This window comes from Nomascus leucogenys, chromosome 18 (assembly GCF_006542625.1).
Source record: "Nomascus leucogenys isolate Asia chromosome 18, Asia_NLE_v1, whole genome shotgun sequence".
Taxonomy (NCBI): domain Eukaryota; kingdom Metazoa; phylum Chordata; class Mammalia; order Primates; family Hylobatidae; genus Nomascus; species Nomascus leucogenys.
The window spans coordinates 54,062,295-54,078,328 of NC_044398.1; the positions used below are offsets into that span (position 1 = coordinate 54,062,295).

Here is a 16,034-nt window from a genome sequence, read left to right on the forward strand (position 1 = left end):
TGCCCACGTGGGTCTCGAACCCCTGAGCTCAGGCTATCCACCCTCCTTGGCCTCCCAAAGTACTGGGATTACAGGCATGAGCCAAGGCGCCCGGCCTAAAGTTCTTGATTCCCAAGTTCTTTCATTAAATTACAAAAACAACAACAACAACAACAACAACAACAACAAAAACTGCTCTGTTGCCTTGCTTCATAACATTTTTTTGAAAAGTCTGATGCTTGTCTAATTATTTTGCGTTTGTAAATTACTTGATTTTTTTTTGGACTGGGGATTTTTATCTTTGTAATCTAATAATTTTGCTAGGTTTGTCTCAGAATTGGTTGCTGTTTGTTAACCTGAAATATAACTCATACAAATAAGGATAAATAATTTATTCCTCCTTTTTTAAAAAACATCCATTTATATATACATATAGGTATATGAGTTGTCAGGAATCCCAGCAAACTCTAAGACTGATAAGGATTTTTTTTTTAAATTATTTGAATTCATGGATTTTCATGAGTTATTCAGTCTTTACTGTTCTTTTATACGAATTACCTGGCATACATGATTCAAAACATACTAAAAGTCTAATGGTCTAAATTTTCCATTACTTCAAAATATCCTTAAAATTTAAAGGTTAGCTTTCAACGTAAGTTAAGTGCCTGCCTGTGAAAGAGTTAAATTTCATGTTCTTTTTTTTTTCGTTGGAGGTGGGGTCTCACTCTGTCATCCAGGCTAAAGCACAGTGGCATGATGAGGGGTCACTGCAGGCTTAAACTCCTGGGCTTAAGCGATCCTCCAAATTTCATGTTCTTTAGATCAAGGAAATTAAGGAACAGGTATTTCTATTAATATTTTGTAAGTGCCCAGGACTCTTAAGAAATGTTACCTAACAATTTACATAAATAATATACTAATTTCCTACAATTTCTCTTACAAAATATTTTCCTTCCACACGTTGTAAAGTAAACATTTGTTGGACTGATTGTTACATGGCCCAGTGTTATGTGATCTTGTAATGAAAGACTCTTTCACATACATAAGGATAGAATTAAAACTTACCATGGAATCTGTAACTCTAAATTTCCTCTCTTCTGTGGTTTAAACATAATTATGTTGCATTTACATAGTTTTTTTTTTTCAGTTTTTACATTGGGTTTATTTGTTCTTTGTAAAAAGGAGAAAAAAAGTAAAGCTATGCTTGTTTGTATACAGAAGAGATTTAATCTCTCTGTGGCTGCCCAGATATGTCTTTTGCCACAGAACCAGTCTTCGTGACCTTTCAGGGTTTATGCAAAACATAAAATAGAATATGTGTTTTACATGTTTGTATCAACAAGAACATTTTTCTTTCCTCTCACATTTTCATTTTTGTTTTTCATCTGCATACTTTTAAAACACGTAGATTTAACTGAGATACAAAATTGTCAAATGGAGAGTAATTACGTGAATCACTTAATCTTCCGAATCTTGGTTTTCTCATTTTAAAACAGGCTCTAGGGATTTTTAAATTTGAGGATTATGTGGGTTTTATTTTTCCACATTCTGTATCTCATCCAGCCAGTTGTGATATGCACTCATATTAATAGCTGAAATAATGGGCTTCTCAGTACTATTTACTGTGAGAGCGCATATGTGTATATGTGTGTTCACAATAAAATAGCCTTTAAAAATGTTTTAATTTGTAAAATGTACATAAAGGAAAGTGCATAATGAAAATTAACACATGAGTAAATTATTGGAAGGGAAACACTGATGTAACTGCCATCCAAGTCAAGAAATAGAATATGGTCATTATTATAAACCCCCTGGCTGCCCGTCCTCACAGCCCACTCAGTGCCACCTCTCTTTACTCTGGGGATGTCTCCTTTTTTTGCCTTTTATGGTAATTAGGACCTTGCTTCTTTTTCATAATTTTATACTTGAGAATTCATCCCTATAAACTATAGCCTAGTTTTGTTTCTATTTGGAGTGTGTCTGAATGAAAGCATCGAGTGTTTTGTCTGACGTTTTGTTCTAAATTATGGGTTATTTTTACACTTAATTGTTTAGTTTAGTGAGTTTTCATAATTGTATACAGCCATACAACCAGCAGGCAAAAGTAATTATAAAATACGTCCTTCATCCAGGAAAGTTTACTCACATTGTGTTTCAACCAATTTTCATGCCCACTCTAAGCAACCACTTTTTTATTTCCATTACTATAGATTAGTATTGCATATTCTTGCATTGGAATTTCTGAATCATCACAGAGTATGTGTTTAACTTTACTAGAAACTTCCAAATAGTACACAAAAGTGATTGTATGATTTTACACTCCTACCAGTGCCAATACTTAGTGTTGTCAGTCTTCTTTAAAAAATTGAGTCATTGTAATAGGATGAAATGGTATGTCATTGTAGATTTCATTTTCATTTTTCCGATAACTAATGGTATTGAGTAACTTTCCGTATCTTTATTACCAATTTGTATATATTGTTTTGTGGCCTGTTAAAGTCTTTTGCCCATTTTTAATTGGATTGTTTTGCTTTTGTTGAAGTCTATTACATATTTCGAATACATATGCATTATTAGATATATGTATCATGGAGTAATTTTTCTCCAGTAAGCATTAAGACTTCCTTTTGAGCAGAAACCTTTAATATGAGGAAGGTCAATTTTTCAGTTGCCCTTTAAGGTTCATGGGATTCTGTCCTGCCTATGATCAAACTAGTTTTTAAGTATGGCCTGAAAGGGGGGGTCAAAATTAATTGTTTCATTCAGTATCCATTTATCCCAGTACCATTTATTAAAAACACTATTTTTCATTTGATTAATTTGGTATCTCAGTTGAAATTCAACTGACTGTAAATGAATGGGTCTATTTCTGAACTAATTTAAGGAAAATGGAAATCTTAATGATATTGAGACTGCCAATCCATTAATGAGGTATATATTGCCATTTATTTGGGTCTTTCATTTCTCTCAGCAATACCTTGTAGTTGCAATGTAGAGCATTGCACATTTTGCATTATACTTTTTCTAGTTATCTACTTATTTGTGGTTTTGTGATTGATAATTATTTTTAATTTTTTCCAGTTTTTTTTACAAGTAATGGATACATAATTAATTTTTGAATATATCTTTGTATATTCAAATATACCTTTATGTATGCTGGCAAACTTGCTAACTTTATTTTTTCCAATTTTTTTTTTGTAGATACCATAGGGTTTTCTACATGTAGAAATACATAATCTGCAAATAATGACAGTTCACTTCCCCCCACAATCCTTATGTCTGTTATTTCTTTTTTGTGTGTGCTTTATTAAGCAGGCCAAGACCTCTGTTACAATCAAATGAGTGCAAACATATATATTCTGTACCTAATCTTGGGGAGAAAGCATTCACCATTAAGTGTGATGTTAGTGGTAGGTTTTTGTAGAAGTTTTTATCAGATTGAAAAAGTTTCCTTCTATTCCTAGTTTGCTGTGAGAGCTATATTTTAATAAAAATGGATTTTTGAATTTTATTATGATGCTCTTCTATATCTATTGACATGATCAGATGATTTTTCTTTTGTTCTATAAATAAATAAGAGATTTTTCTTTTGTTCTATTAATAAAGTGACTTACCATGATTTGTTTTGGAAGGATGAGCCAAACTTCCATTCCTTGGATAAAATTACTCTGATCGTGTTGCGTTACCTTTTTCATGCATTCTTGCATTCAAGTTGCTGATATTTTATATTTTGTGTTTATGTTCATGAGATATGTTGATTTGTAGTTTTCTTTCCTTGTAATATCTTTGTCAAGTGTTAGTATCAGGTTTATGCAGCCCTTATAGGACAAGTTGGGAAATTATTTTTTCTCTTTATTTTCTGATAGATTTCATGTAGGATTATTTTTTCTTAAATATTGATATAATTCACTTAGCAGAATTATCTAAATTGGAGTTTTTTTATGAAAAGCATTGCTTTTTAATTGGTTTTTAAAATTACAAATTCAATTTATTTAAAGATATGGCACTATGTAGGTTTTCAATTCCTTCTTGGGTCAGTTTTGGTAATTTGGAAATATGTTCATTTTATTTTATTTCTTAGCCTAAAATTATTATAATATCCTTGTATTATTCATTTTATTATTCTTTTAATCTTTGTAGATTCTATAATGATAGTAGATCTCATATTTCTCTTTCTCCATCAATCTCTTTTTTGGGAGGACCATGGTCCATTAAAAAATAATCTGTGAGCTAATTATTTTTATATTTTCAATTGGTTTTACAAACAAAAACAAAGCAAAGAAGGCTATTCAATAGAGCTGATATGTTACCTACAAAGCCTACAATGTTTACTATCTGGACCTTTACAGAAAAAGTTTGTCAACCTTTCTTTAGTCGTTTACCATTTTTATTCACCTTTTAAAAGAACCAACTTTTGACTTTATTTACTCTATTTTTGTCTATTCCCTATTTCATTAATATCTGCCTTATTTTTAATTATTTTATTTATTGTACTTATTTGTGTTTAACTTTAGCTTCTTTTTCTAGCTTCTTAAGGTAAAAGCTGTGTTCATTGGTATTATAGGCCAATTCTTGTCTTGTATACTTTTTTAAAGGTATACATTTTTCTTTAAGCACAGTTTTAGCCTCATCCCACAAATATAAGTTGTGATTTCATTTTTATTTAATTCAAAATAGTTTCTATTTTTTGTGTGATTTACCTTGGACCCAGGGATTATTTACAAGTGCTGCTTAATTTCTAAAACTGGTTATTTTCCAGATCCCATGTTGTTATTGATATCTAGTCAGGGATGATATTATATGTGATTTCAGTTCTTTCATATTAGGCTTTATGACTCAGCCGTCTGGTCTGTATTTGTCAATATTCCATTTGCGCTGAGAGAAAACTGTGTATTCTGCAGTAGTTGTGTGCAATGCTTTTAAAATGTTGATTAAGTGAAATTGGTTAAGTGTGGTTTTTCAGTCTTTTCTATCTTTATCATTTTTTAAATTTTATTTTATCAACTCCTGAGAAAGGGGTGAGCTGTCCCTTGAACAACACAGGGGTTAGAGACGCTAATCCTCCATGCAGTCGAAAATCTGTGTATAACTTTTGGCTTCCCCAAAACTTAGCTGCTAATAGCCTACTGTTGACCAGAAGCCTTACCAATAGCATAAACAATTAGCACATATTTTGTAAGTTATATACTGATTTCTTATAATAATGTAAGCTAGAGAAAAGAAAATGTTATTAAGAAAATTCTAAGGAAGAGAAAATATAATTACTATTCATTAAGTGAAAGTGAATTTTCATAAAGATCTTCATCTTGGTCATCTTCACATTGAGCAGGCTGAGGAGGAGGAGGAAGAAGAGGCGTTGGCCTTGCTGTCTCAGGGGTGGCAGAGATGGAAGGAAACCCACATGTAAGTGGTCCCACACAGCTGAAACCCATGTTATCAAGGGTCAACTGTATTTATAATTCTCTTCATTGACAGTGAGAAACTGACTTCCGTCCTTACTTATTTGATCAATTTCCCTGTATGTAACCAAGCTTTCATCATCATCCCCATCTCCTCCCCTTTGCAGATGCTCTCCTCACCCTGTGCTGGTTCTGATTTACCATGCTGGATTACCCAGCCTCCAAAATGTTCTCTTCACCCCATTCAGGCTTTAGTTCCCCATGTTAGGCCACCTTCCCCTAGTATGTCTGCCCTCCTCACCCTGCTCAGCTTTTGATCTCCTGTGCCACGCTGCTCCACTATATTGGCACTTTCTTTCACACTTCTCAGTCTCTGTCCCCACATACCAGGCTAATTCTCAGTGGGGATATTCCCCTTATTCTGCTAGGGTTCTGACTTCCCGCATTGGGTTGCACCACTAAAGAATGCTTCAATCACTCTATTTAGGTTCTAATATCTTGTGACTGTTTCCCCCTACACTTAGAGAGATTCTCTCTTCATCCTTCTTGTGCTCTAACACTCCATGCTGGACAATTAAAGCAACCTTGTTGGCTCACCTGCTAATTGAGGCCATATATATGAACAAATGTGAACAGTTTGTGTCCATATCGTAGGCATGGTTAAGATCATTGAGTTTCTTTCTGGCAATATCATGGATGACTACTTTGTTCTGCCCCCCACATTGGTTTTGCTGTGCTCCACTTACTGGCTTTAGGGCTAAGGCAAAGGAAAGAGGATTTACTATCCCTTTTGAAGGATGTTTTCACTGGATACAGAAGTCTAGGTTGACAGTTCTTTTTCTTCTAGCATTTTATAAATGCCATTCTATTGTCTTCTTGCCCTCACTGAGTTTCTTATGAGAAGTCAGAAGTCAATCATACCATAATTCCCTATACCTACTGTGTTATGTGTACTGTTCCTTCACATTTACATGTTGAAACTTAATCCCCATTGTGAGAAAATTTAGAGCTGAGACTTTTGGGAAGTGATTAGGACGTGAGGGTAGAGGCCTCACGAATGAAATTAATGCCCTTTTAAAAGAGTCCCCAGAGAGCTCCTTTGCACCTTCTACCATGTGAAGTTGAGGTGAAAATATGACTGTCTATGAACCAGTAAGCAGACTCTCACTAGACACTGAATCTGCCTGCCTTTATCTTTGACTTCCCAGCCTCCAGAACTGTGAGAAATAAATGTGTGTTGTTTACAAGCCACCCAGCATATGGCATTCTGTTATTGCGCCTGAAGGGACTAAGACGTGTGCATTTTTTTTCTTTGTTGCTTTTAAGATTGGATTTTTACCTTTGGGTTTCAGCCATTTGATTATGATGTGTGTAGGTGTGGTTTTTACTTTCATTTATATTGTGGTTTTTACTTGCATTTAGGGTTCACTGAGCTTCTTGGACCTATGGATTAATGTCTGCCATCAATTTAGGGGAAGATTATGATTATCGCCTTCACAAATATTCTTTGGTCCCATTCTCTCTCTGTCTTCTTCTTGGTATTCCAATCATGCATATGTTGTTTCATTTAATAATATTTCACAGACATTGAACTCTGTAACTTCTTTTTCAAAGGAGAAAAGGTCAGGCTTTTCTTTTTGTTTTTCTGTTTGGATATATTTTATTGCCTTGAATTCACAGATCCCTTTCTCTTCTGTGTCTAATTTGCTGTTAAGCCCATCTAATGAATTCTTCATTTCTAATACTGTAGTTTTCAAATATAGCATTTCCATTTTATATAAATATATACAGTATGTGTATACATGCGTATTTATATACACACATATATATATACACACACATACATACATATTTATAAATAATGGAAATGCTATTTTTTCCTTTGCCTACAGAGGAGATAACCACAAATTGGTCATTAAAGGGAACAGATTAAACATTTATTCTGCCTTTATGGAGAAACTGTAATTGAGCTCTAGTTAATGAAAGAAAAGCTCTTTTTCATAGAATAATGTCAAGTAACAAATTGAGAAAATGAACAGAATTAGAAAAATCACTATTTTACAATTCCCAATAAAATAATTATTTTAGGCAAGGATAATTAATGAATGCTAAAATTTAAAATAGGGAATGATTGTTGGAACAGGACTTTCTCAGGGAGACATAATATGACCCCACAGATTGTTATACAATGAAAAGAAAAAATGGCATCTTTACAATGGAAAGATCTGGTCGTCACCATCATAATTAAATGACCAAACTCAGCATTGCTAAAAGTTGGACAACTAGATATTTTGTGCCTCTCGATGTGTTGCAATGCATGGGATATAATTGGCTCTCACTTAATATTTATTGTTTGATCTCATTCTTTTTTATGGCTGCATGGTACTCCATGGTTTGTATGTACATTTTCTTTATCCAGTCTACCATTGATGGGCATTTAGGTTGATTCTATGTCTTTGCTACTGTGAATTTTGCTGCAGTAAACATATACATGCATGTATCTTTATGGTGGAATGATTTATATTCCTTTGGGTTTATACCTAATAATGGGATTGCTGGGTTAAATGTTAGTTGTTTTAAGTTCTTTGAGAAATCTCCGAACTGCTTTCCACAGTGGCTGAACTAATTTGCATTCCTACCAGCAGTGTACAAGCTTTCCTTTTTCTCCATTACCTTGCCAGCATCTGTTATTTTTTGACTTTTTCATAATAGCCATTCTGACTGATGTGAGATAGTATCTCCTTGTGGTTTTGATTTGCAGTTCTCTAATGATCAGTGATGTTGAACATTTTTTAATATGCTTGCTGGCCACGTGTATGTCTTCTTTTGAGAAGTATCTGTTCATGTGCTTTGACCACTTTTTAATGGGGTTATTCAGTTTTTGCTTGTTAATTTGAGTTTCTTATAGATTGTGGATATTAGACTTTTGTCAGATACATAGTTTGCATATATTTTCTCCCATTCTGTGGGTTTATCTGTTTACTCTGTGGATAGTTTCTTTTGCTGTGCAGAAGCTCTCTTCAATTTAATTAGGTCTAATTTGTCCATTTTTATGTTGTTGTAATTGTTTTTGCAACAACATGCATAGAGCTGGAGACCATTACCCTAAGCAAATTAATGCAGGGATAGAAAACCAAATACCGCATGTTCTCACTTATCAGTGGGAAGCAAACACTGAGTACACATGGACACAAAGAAGGAAACAATAGACTCCAGGGCCTACTTGAAGGTGGAGGGTGGGAGGAGGGCGGGGATCAAAAAACTGCCTATCAGGTACCATGCTTACTATCTGGGTAACAAAATAATCTGTACACCAAACCCCCGCGACACGTAATTTACCTATTTAACAAACCTGCACATGTACCCCCGAAACTAAAAAGTTGAAAAAAGAAGGAAAAATGTATTTACTAAATGATGAATAATTTTTCTGACAAAAAAGTTTTCTAGAGTCTTTCTAATCATAGTGCTTATACCAACTATAAAAGCATAGACTATCCTCCTGCTTTCCAAAGGCTAAAGAATTTCTGACATACTTTTCCCAAGACTGCCACATTCACATCTTTTCTCCAAATTTGTTGTCCCATGGCCTCTTTGGAATAACACATAGAGGTAGAAACGTAAAAACCTTAAGGATTTTTTTAAAAGTAAAAATTCTCTTCTAATCTGTTTTTCCCAGGGATGATCATTTTAATTCTGACATACATTTATGTTTCCCATTTTATTGAATTGCCAACTTGGTTTCAAAACTTGTAGATGACAGTCGCATCCTTTAATGTTGTGGTTTAAGAACGTCATGTTCTTTTAAGCAAACCACACTTAGTTTGAGCCACTGTCATACAATGGTATTTATCAGTGTAATTTTCAGCAAATACTGTGAAGTTTTTAGAAAACATGCAAAATTATGGTTTCAAAATAGATATGTTGATATTGCCAGAAAGAAACTTTACAACCTTGCCTGTGCCCACAGTATGGGCACAAACTGTTCACATTTGTTCATATATATGGCCTCAATAGGCAGGCGAGCCAGCCAAACTTCATAGCAGTCCTGGAAAATGTTAATATAACAAGAGCCTGAGAAACATAGCAAGCAGATGCATCTTTTTGGTTTGTTTTTTTTTTTTTTTTTAAATAACCAAAAACATGTACATGTATTCATCTTTCTAGAGCTGTTATTTTGCCAGCCAGGCAGTTTGATTTCTGGGATAAAGCTGAAGATCTTGAAAGCATGTAATTCAGTTTTGTTTTTACAATGTCAAGAAATTAATTTAGAATTCTATTTCTATGCAAAATGAGAAGAGCTACCATACTGCTGGAAATGAATTCAGAGCAAGATGCTAATCAAATTAAAGAACTATGTAAGGGGTAGACCTGTTGAAAATGGAGAGTGGTATAAATTAACACTACCTATAAGCCCATCACTGTGTATGCAGAAAGCAATGAAGTTGTCAAGAAATTCTGAGAAAATAACACTTTCCACTTAGAGACAAATTCAAATGAAAACTTCACTGCTTAGATTTAGAATTTGAACATGTATTTTGCAAGTATGAGGTTTAAGGAGGAATGTACTTGTGTTGGGAGAGATTTTTGATTCAATGAAAAAGAGTAAGCAAAGGCTGTCTTGTTTCGGATCCATTTCACCAATATTCACTGGTGTGGTAGCCTGCTGGGAGTGTGGTGGGAAATACGGAATTCCTGCTGTCATGGAGATTACATGGTAATTGGGGAGATAAGAAGCACACAACACATGACTACAAGGCAAAGTAATGTGGTATGAGGGGCAGGAAAAGGGAGAGCAAAATTAAAAAGAAGCTTAAAGGAGGAAGATACCAGAGAATTTGTGAAAGAGGTTTTGTTGTAGACCTTAAGTGATGGATTATTATGTAAAATACGGAGATGGCTGGGAAACAGCTATAGTTGAAAAGTGCGTAACAGGAGGAGAATCTCTGTGGCCTGTGAGTAAACTGGTGTTTTCTGTCTGTTCATGTGAAACTCCATGCTCACATCTATTGCAGCATTTGTTACGGATTATAATGGTCTATTTATCACCCTCACGAGACTGTAGTTTCCCAATGGTCAATTAAAATACAGTCAGTCCTCATTATTTGCAAATTCTGAATTGATGAATTCATACACTCTCTAAACTTTATTTATAACCCCCAAATCAGTAGTCACATCACTTGCGCTGTCATTCCTGGACATGTGCAGAGCAGGGACACATTTTGAGTCACCTGGTGCACATGTTCTCTGCTGAGGTCCAAAAAGGTGACATTCTGACTTTTCGTTCCAGCTCTCACACTGTGAACAGCTCGTCCATTTGGCAGTCTGTTTAGTGCCACGTTTTTCACAGTCTGTGCTCTGGGATGGTGATTTTGCTATTTTAATATGGTCCCTAAACATAGTGCTGAAGTGCCGCCCAGTGTTCCTAAGTGCAGGACGGCTGCGATGTTCCTTTTGGAAAAAATCTATGTATTCCCTCAACGCCATTCAGGCACAAGTTACAGAGCTATTGGCCATAAGTCCAATATTCATGATTCAACAATCTATATTAAATAAGGTGTCTTTAAAGAGAAATACACGTGAAACAACGTTATATATTGATTGGTGGATGAAAACATTCTGACCAGAGGCTCACAGAAACCCACTTTATATATACCCTAGGAGCAGTAGTTCAGTATTTGTTCATTTAAGGTTTGCAGTGACTTGATAGAACATAACTTCCCCTGATGAGAATTGACTGTATCTGGTTTTCTTTGTTTGTTTGTTTTTTGTTTTGTTTTGTTTTGTTTTGAGACAGGGTCTGGCTCTGTCATCCAGGCTAGAGTGCGGTGGCGCAATCTGGGCTCACTGCAACCTCCGCTTCCTGGGCTCAAGTCATCCTCCTACCTCAGCCTCCCAAGTAGCTGAGATTAGAGTCGTGCACCACCATGCCTGGCTAATTTTTTTTTGTATTTTTTGTAGAGACAGGATCCTTTGTTGCCTGGGCTAGTCTTGAACTCTTGAGCTCGTGCGATCCACCCACCTTGGCCTCCCAAAGTGTTAGGATTACAGGCGTGAGCCACCGTGCCTGACCCAAGTGTATCTGTTATTTCTGTATGCCTAGTACTTAGTGTTTAGTAGATAGTCAAGGAGTATTATGAGAAATTCCAGCTCCCTAAAAAATTTAAATACTGAGCTCTGGAATTGCAGGTTTAATACCATGAAGGCAACGGGAAGCCATTGGAGACTTTTTTTCCCTAGGAGTGATCTTTGGGTTGAGAATTGTTTAATAAGCGCTGATTAAATGTGCTAGCTAGTGTCATGAACAGAATGAATATCCCTGGCATCCTGATCTCAAGGAGCTATTGCAGAAACTCTAAAAGTGTCTTTAGGAAGATTAATTTTGCAGGGATTTATAAGATGGATTGAAATTGAGAAAAACTGAGGACATAAAACCAAGTTATTCCCTCACGCAACAATCCTGATATGAAATGGTAAAGACTGGGATTTGGGTGCTAAAATAGAAAACAGGGAAATGGGCAGATACTTGAGTTATTGTGAAGTAAAATTTAGCAATAAATGAATTCATGCGGAGGATGAGGGAGATGGAAGGGATAAAGTTAAGTTCTGAACTTTACTACTCCTGACTTTGTTAGTTCCTATGGTTGCAAATGTTTTTCAATCATGTTCTTGTCATAGGAAGTTATCATTCTGTACTGTTCTGAGTCTCTTTTTTTTTTTTTTTTCAAATGAAGACTCACTCTGTTGCCCAGGCTGGAGTGCAGTGGTGCAATCTCGGCTCACTGCAACCTCCACTTCCTGGGTTCAAGTGATTCTCCTGCCTCAGCCTCCTGAGTAGCTGGGACTACAGGCGTGTGCCACCAAGCCTGACTAATTTTTGTATTTTTAGTAAAGACAGGATTTAGCCACATTGGACAGGCTGGTCTTGAACTCCTGACTTCAAGTGATCTGCCTGCCTTCGCCTCCAAAAGTGTTGGGATTACAGGTGTGAGTCACTGGGCCCCGCCCCTGAGTCTTCTTTTAAGACACCAGTAATGAGATCAAAACCCTCACTCATTATAACTAAGTAGCTGCTGAATTGCCTAGGGTTTGGGGAGAAAATGGTAAATGATAGATCTGATTTTACAATTATAGTGAATTTTTATAGTTAATTGTGAAATTTTGTCTATAACTTGTTTTAAAGTTAATTGTGAAATATTGTCCAGGATTGAATAATCCTTTTTTTAAATTGCAAATTTGTGCCATCCAAATGATTTCCACTGTAATGATGAGTTATTTCTGGCCAGCAGTATACAGTTAAATATCACTAATGCCAAATTTGCTGCGAAATATTCAAGAAGATAGGGCAGACCATTATTCACTGTTGTTCATTGTGAAATTTTATATGAAGAAAATAGAGGCTCAGAGATTGGCATTAGTTATATTTTAAGTAGCATGTGGAAGGCAATATGACTTTTCAATTTAAATTTGAAAAGCAAACATTGTGAGGTGCTAGTATGTTTCTTTAGAGTTTCCATTAATTGAGAAATAAAACCGTTTTCTCTCAGCATGGTATGAAAGTTTTAGGTTTGAAAACCTACTTACTTAAGCTTTGCTTTAAAATAATTTTTATGTGTTTTTTTCTTACTAGAAGTCCTTTTTAAGACAGTTTTAATCCTACTATAGGCTATTTGCATCACCAGTTTTTTTCAATGCTCTTTTTCAGCATCACCAATTTTATAAAGTTATGCAAAACTGATCTCCTACTTGAAAACTTTGGAATAATACATTTTTCCCCCCTGGTAAACTCATCTAAGATAATCAAGACATGTAGATGTTTTTATGTCAATTTTCAAGGAAGAATTTGAATGGCATTTTAAGCTAGTATTTATTCTATCTGTGGCTCAATACTACATGTGTTTAATTCAACTTGAGATTAAAAATCAAAGGAATTTTGATGCCCTTTATCTTTTTTCATCTGCTTTGAGTTTAATATACCTTTCCGAACAAAGCCATGTTTGTAAAGGTTATTAAGTTTTGTTTGGCCTTCTTCTCCACTGCGAGTACCCAATGGACCTTACTGCAAGGTTATGCTCCTGGACCGATTGATATATAAACAGAAGACAGATGGTGTAGAGATGGCTCTGATGATAATTCATTTTTCAGCTAGTCATGAAGCTATTTTGATTACAGTGTGTTTAAGTAATTATAACACAGTCTGCAGTGTTAGTCTTGCTGGGAAGGGTGCACATGGAAAACAAGTTACGTGTTATTCATGCCCAACAAAGGATGCACTGTGGTGTAATGATTTTAATTCCTAATGCTAGATTAGGAATGAAAGCATTTAAAATATGTCATACAGTAAGGTAAGTCAATTAAACATAGACCAAATAAAAAAGGTAACGGCACAGTTTTGAGGCATAAATATTTGTTTTGGAAAGTATTTAGATGTTACTATATGAAAGAAACCAGTATTTTTACATTTAGGTAAGAGGTCTGTGTACAGCTAATTAAAAAATTACATGGCTTGATTTTCAGTTTATGTGAATCGTAATCATCAAGCAGCTTGTTTTCTGTGTCATGGATTTAAAACTGAAATCAGAGGGCTGACAGTTCAATAGCATGTTATCTCCCTACTGTTGATGAAGTTTTGAAAAAAAAAATTCTGAGCAAAATATCAGAAGGAGAAAAAATTAAATAAGTGGGTCATTAAAATGTTTGTCTTCACATACTAATGACAGTTTATATCATGATTTTGGGTTCCACGATAGGATAATTGATCGCTTAGATGGAGTTCGTTTGTTGTGGTCCCTGCTGAAAAATCCTCACCCAGACGTGAAGGCCAGTGCAGCGTGGGCACTCTGTCCATGCATTGAAAATGCAAAGGTAAGAACGGACTGCAAGTCAGTCTCTTCTAGAATGTCTAATACTATACTGAAAAATGCCACCACAGGTTACTAATTGCTTTTGACTTATTGTAAGTCAGATTTATCTGGTGGGAGAGAGTGTTGCACAATGTTTATGCCAAAATAATTTCAGAGCATTGCTTTTTTTCTGGTCAGTTTTAAAATGCAAAGCAAAACTGGCCGAAGATGGCAGTGCTTGCCAAATTCTAGCTAATTGGTGCGATGCAAGCAAGCATCCCAGGTAAATCAGAGTGAGGACAAGTTGACTGTTCTTGTCTCTTGAGGGATAAAAAATTTGTCTGCATTTACCTGCTATCCAGAGAGAGTGCAGCCATGGGGGAGACATGACTGCTTCTATTGTCATTACAGCCTGCAGTGAGACAGCACTACATTCTGTGTTGCCTTGAAAAGGTCACATGATTTCAATGACTCTCACTTTTCTTACCTGTCACTAAAAACAGGAGACCAGGAGTTTCTGAAATAGATTTTAGCCTTGATTTGTAAATTTTATTATTTTCTTTGAAGATCACTTTTCAGCCTATTTCTCTTCACATTTTTTCTGTAGGTTTAGAGATTGCCCTTTAAGATCCTTGTTGCTGAAGTTATTTCTGCCTGTTGAATATTTTTTTAAATTATACTTTAAGTTCTGGGATACATGTGCAGAACGTGCAGTTTTGTTACATAGGTATACACATGCCATGGTGGTTTGCTCCACTCATCAACCCCATCATCTACATTAGGTATTTCTCCTAATGCTATTCCTCCCCTAGTCCCCCACCCCCTGACAGGCCCCAGTGTGTGATGTTCCCCTCCCTGTGTCCATGTGTTCTCACTGTTCAACTCCCACTTATGAGTGAGAACATGCGGTGTTTGGTTTTTTTGTTCCTGTATTAGTTTGCTGAGAATGATGGTTTCCAGCTTCATCCATGTCCCTGCAAAGGACATGAACTCATTCGTTTTTATGGCTGCATAGTATTCCATGGTGTATAAATGCCACCTTTTCTTTATCCAGTCTATCATTGATGAGCATTTTGGTTGGTTCCAAGTCTTTGCTATTGTGAATAGTGCTGCAATAAACATATACGTGTGCATGTGTCTTTATAGTAGAATGATTTATAATCCTTTGGGTATATACCCAGTAATGAGATTGCTGGGTAAAATGGTATTCCTGGTTCTAGATCCTTGAGGAATCGCCACACTGTCTTCCACAATGGCTGAACTAATTTACACTCCCACCAACAGTGTAAAAGCATTCTTATTTCTCCACATCCTCTCCAGCATCTGTTGTTTCCTGACTTTTTAGTGATCACCATTCTAACTTGTGTGAGATGGTGTCTCATTGTGGTTTTGATTTGTATGTCTCTAATGACCGGTGATGATGAGCTTTTTTTCATATGTGCATTGGTCGCATAAATGTCTTCTTTTGAGAAGTGTCTTTTCATATCTTTCACCCACTTTTCGATGGAGTTTTTTCTTCTTGTAAATTTGTTTAAGTCCCTTATAGATTCTGGATATCACCCCTTTGTCAGATGGATAGATTGCAAAAGTTTTTCCCATTCTGTAGGTTGCCTGTTTACTCTGATGATAGTTTCTTTTGCTGTGCAGAGCTTTTTAGTTTAATTCGATCCCATTTGTCAATTTTGGCTTTTGTTGCTGTTGCTTTGGGTGTTTTAGTCATGAAATCTTAGCCCATGCCTATGTCCTGAATGGTATTGCCTAGGTTTTCTTCTAGGGTTTTTATGGTTTTAGGTCTTACATTTAAGTCTTTAATCCA

At 35.5% G+C, this 16,034-nt stretch overlaps 1 protein-coding gene across 1 annotated transcript in view; it reads left to right on the forward strand.

Annotated features, from left to right (window-relative positions):
• The window catches only part of ARMC4 (armadillo repeat containing 4), a 185,329-nt gene that overhangs the window by 76,171 nt on the left and 93,124 nt on the right, over nucleotides 1-16,034 (forward strand). The window contains exon 17 of the mRNA XM_030798068.1: nucleotides 14,126-14,240. Within this exon, the coding sequence (XP_030653928.1) occupies nucleotides 14,126-14,240 (115 nt within the window). The remainder of the gene's footprint in view (nucleotides 1-14,125; nucleotides 14,241-16,034) is intronic.